Source organism: Sinocyclocheilus anshuiensis, unplaced genomic scaffold (genome assembly GCF_001515605.1).
Source record: "Sinocyclocheilus anshuiensis isolate Anshui unplaced genomic scaffold, SAMN03320099.WGS_v1.1 scaffold3492, whole genome shotgun sequence".
NCBI classification, from domain to species: domain Eukaryota; kingdom Metazoa; phylum Chordata; class Actinopteri; order Cypriniformes; family Cyprinidae; genus Sinocyclocheilus; species Sinocyclocheilus anshuiensis.
The window spans coordinates 1-3499 of record NW_015549746.1 but is presented as its reverse complement, the minus strand read 5'-3'; the positions used below and the strand labels follow the sequence as shown (position 1 = coordinate 3499).

Below are 3499 nucleotides of genomic sequence, written 5' to 3'. Positions count from 1 at the left end.
GATATGCAGAACCGATATTTATTTACTGTTATAAAGTAAATAAATGACTGAGTGAAGTAAGAACATACTTCACTTTGGTTTTTCCTCTTTTCAGTCATCTTTTTTTTTTTTAAGTGTTGAAAATTAGCGGTCTTTCATGTTAAATTTAATCTTTATATTACAACAATAAAAAACATTTTATTTATAAAAAGAGCATCAACACACTAAACACTAATATTAACAATAAGCAAAATAAATGTAGAATGTCTAATGTTTTCAAATGGAGAAAAAGGACAGGAGTCATATCAACTTCATTTTAAACTACCGCTTTAGTAGGTTTATAAGCTGTTTAATAGCTACAGAGTCAAGAATAATTCATTGGATAATGTTAATTCACTGAATAATATTCTCTGGAATATTGAAATATAACAAACAAAACATCGTATTTTATTGCATTTCTCAACTGGAATGTTATATCAGAATTATTAATAATATTTTTGTCCTTCTAGATTATGAAATGCTTGCTGACAGCGCGGTTTATCTATGCAGTTACACAGAACTATACTCAAACTGCGATCGCTCGATAATAAATAATTAATTTCCATAGAGTTGTATTTATTTTTTTTATCATATATTTATTTAGATGTTTATTAGCGAAATAATGGTTATATAGTAAACACTCTTGCTTTGTTTCACAGAACTAATGGTTGCCTGGGTTGCGTATGTATGTGTGGGGTGGAGCTATCAAAATAGGGGCGTGTTTGATTTGGTGATTTCAAATGTCAACATTGGCTACCAGAAATCGCTTACCCCACCTTTAAATGAAATTTATTTTACATTTCAGAATATAAAAAAATGTTAAAAATAAAATCATTCATAATTATAATCGAGTTAAAGTGCTCAATTAATCAAGGTTTTGATTTTAGGTCATATCGTCCAGCCTTATATCCGCTATTATATCATGGTTAATTTTTATGTCCTTTCACTGTTGTTGTTTTTTTTGTTTTGTTTTTTTGAGTTATTAAAAAAATAACCATTTTTAATTTAATTTCAGAGTCAATTAAAGAAAATGAGGAGAATGAAGAATCAAGTGAAGTTGAGGAGAAAGATCATGTCAAAACTGGAGAAAAACCCTTGACCTGCTCTCAAACCGAACAGAAAGATTCAAAGAAAATAAGAGTCAATAAATCTTTCACCTGCACTCAGTGTGGAAAGAGATTCACACACAAAAGAAGTCTTGATGTTCACATGAGAATTCACACTGGAGAAAAACCGTTCACTTGTGATCAGTGCGGGAAGAGTTTCACTCAATCATCAAGCCTTAAGATACACATCAACATCCACACTGGAGAAAAACCATACAAGTGTCCACACTGTGACAAGAGATTCAGTCAGTCAGCAAATCTGAAAACACACGAGAGGATCCACACTGGAGAGAAACCGTACACATGTGATCAGTGTGGGAAGAGTTTCACAATAAAAGGAAGCCTTACAGAGCATATAAGAGTTCATACTGGAGAGAAACCATTCACTTGTGATCAGTGCGGAAAGAGTTTCACAAAATCATCAGCCCTTAATGAACATATGATCATTCACACTGGAGAGAAGCGGCACACATGTGATCAATGCAGCAAAACATTTTTGAGAGCTTCAAACAAACACAATCTAGAGATGCACATGAGAGTTCATTCTAGAGAAAAACCGTTCACATGTGATCAGTGCGGGAAGAGTTTCACAAAAAAAAACAAGTCTTAAAGGGCACATGAGGATCCACACTGGAGAAAAGCCGTATGCTTGTGATCAGTGTGGGAAGAGTTTCATACTATCATCACATCTTAAAGAACACATGAGTATCCACACAAGAGAGAAGTGGCACACATGCGATCAATGCGACAAAATGTTTCTGTGGGCTTCAGTCCTGAAGAATCACCTGAGAGTTCATACAAAGGAGAAGCCACATTCATGTCATTTGTGTGGAAAGAGTTTTTCATGTCTACAAAATTCAAAAGTACATCAGAAAATACATACTGCTGTTAGAGATTACATGTGCTTTGAGTGTGAAAAGACTTTTACTACAGCAAACTGTTTAAAACGGCACCAGAGGATTCACACTGGAGAAAAACCTTACAAGTGTTCCCACTGTGACAAGAGATTCAATCATTCAACACATCTGAAAACACATGAGAGGATCATCTGAAAACACACGAGAGGATCCACACTGGAGAGAAACCTTACAAGTGTTCACACTGTGGCAAGAGATTCAGTCAGTCAATACAGTTGAAATCACACGAGAGGATCCACACTGGAGAGAAACCGTATCACTGCACTGCATGTGGGAAGCGTTTCAGTCAATTAACTTCTCTACGCAGTCATACAAAAAACTATCACAGCAAGTAGATCATCTTCAGATCCAGAACTTTCAGGTCTGATGCTGCAATAATGCATCAAGCAATAAAAATATCATCTGGATAAATCAAGTCATTACAAGTGACATGACTAGTGCTCCCATATATTCTGTTGAATTAACAGTAAATCGATTTTTATCAATTTTTATGAGAAAACCACCTGAGGAGTCAGCTTTTTTATATCTGAAGTATCCCTATACATTCTTACAACACAAACATGCTTCATGTAAAAGGTTTTAAGATTTGTTTAATGTTGGGAATTTCCCCTGCCTATTAACAAATAAATTAAGTATCATATTCATTACAGTATCAAACATCAGATTGCACTGTATTTTATGTATGTTCATTTTTATTCTTAACAGTTTTCATTAATTTTAAATAAATTTTTGAATCATTTTATAATTTAGAAATTCCTTGTTTTTATCATTGTGATAATTTTTCATGATAATTTTAATTCCTTATATATGTAAAGCATGTTGAATTACCATTGTGTATGAAATGTGCTATATAAATAAACTTTGCCTTTGCCTTACATTAATAATTAATTCAACATAAATGCATAACATTTCACTTCTATGGAAACTGTAATGCTAGTAAAATGCCATAAAATTTGCACGTCTGAAATGGATGTTGCACAATCAGATCATAAATAAATACACATCGTAACATCATTCAGAGAAATAACAATATACGGTACAGACTTAAAGACAAGAAGCTATATTTCCAAGATGATGCATGGTAAGCTTTAAATTTTAATACAATATAGAGCAACATAGTAACAGAGGCTTGTATTGTAAAATTAGTTGTATATTCTAATCAATTCCTGATACTAATACCATACACTGACAGACAGTGATTAACCTTGTTCTTTTGTCTCTATGTATAAAGAGACATAATCATCTGATTTTGTAAATGTGGCCAATTACATTTGCATTAAAAACCCTCAGGTGGTGTTCGGGTCCTTTTTGCTCTGAGAAAATTTTCTTTTTCCTGAAAATACTAGTTAATGTTACCGCATTGGACTGAAATTTTGTAACTTTGTTCACAAAGGGTATAACTACTTCTAAAAAAGTTTTTGATCATTTTCATACTTTTCTGGGGGAGATTTTTCACCT

The 3499-nt window shown here is 33.0% G+C and overlaps 1 protein-coding gene across 1 annotated transcript; it reads left to right on the top strand.

The window, feature by feature from the left end:
* Window positions 1–1065: 1065 nt before the first annotated feature.
* Window positions 1066–2098, top strand: LOC107660832 (gastrula zinc finger protein XlCGF49.1-like; the record flags this gene model as incomplete). The annotated part of the gene is made up of 3 exons (XM_016450255.1): window positions 1066–1563; window positions 1742–1848; window positions 2017–2098. Coding segments are annotated over 3 exons (687 nt in total), but the record flags the coding sequence as incomplete, so codon positions are not given.
* Window positions 2099–3499: the final 1401 nt, after the last annotated feature.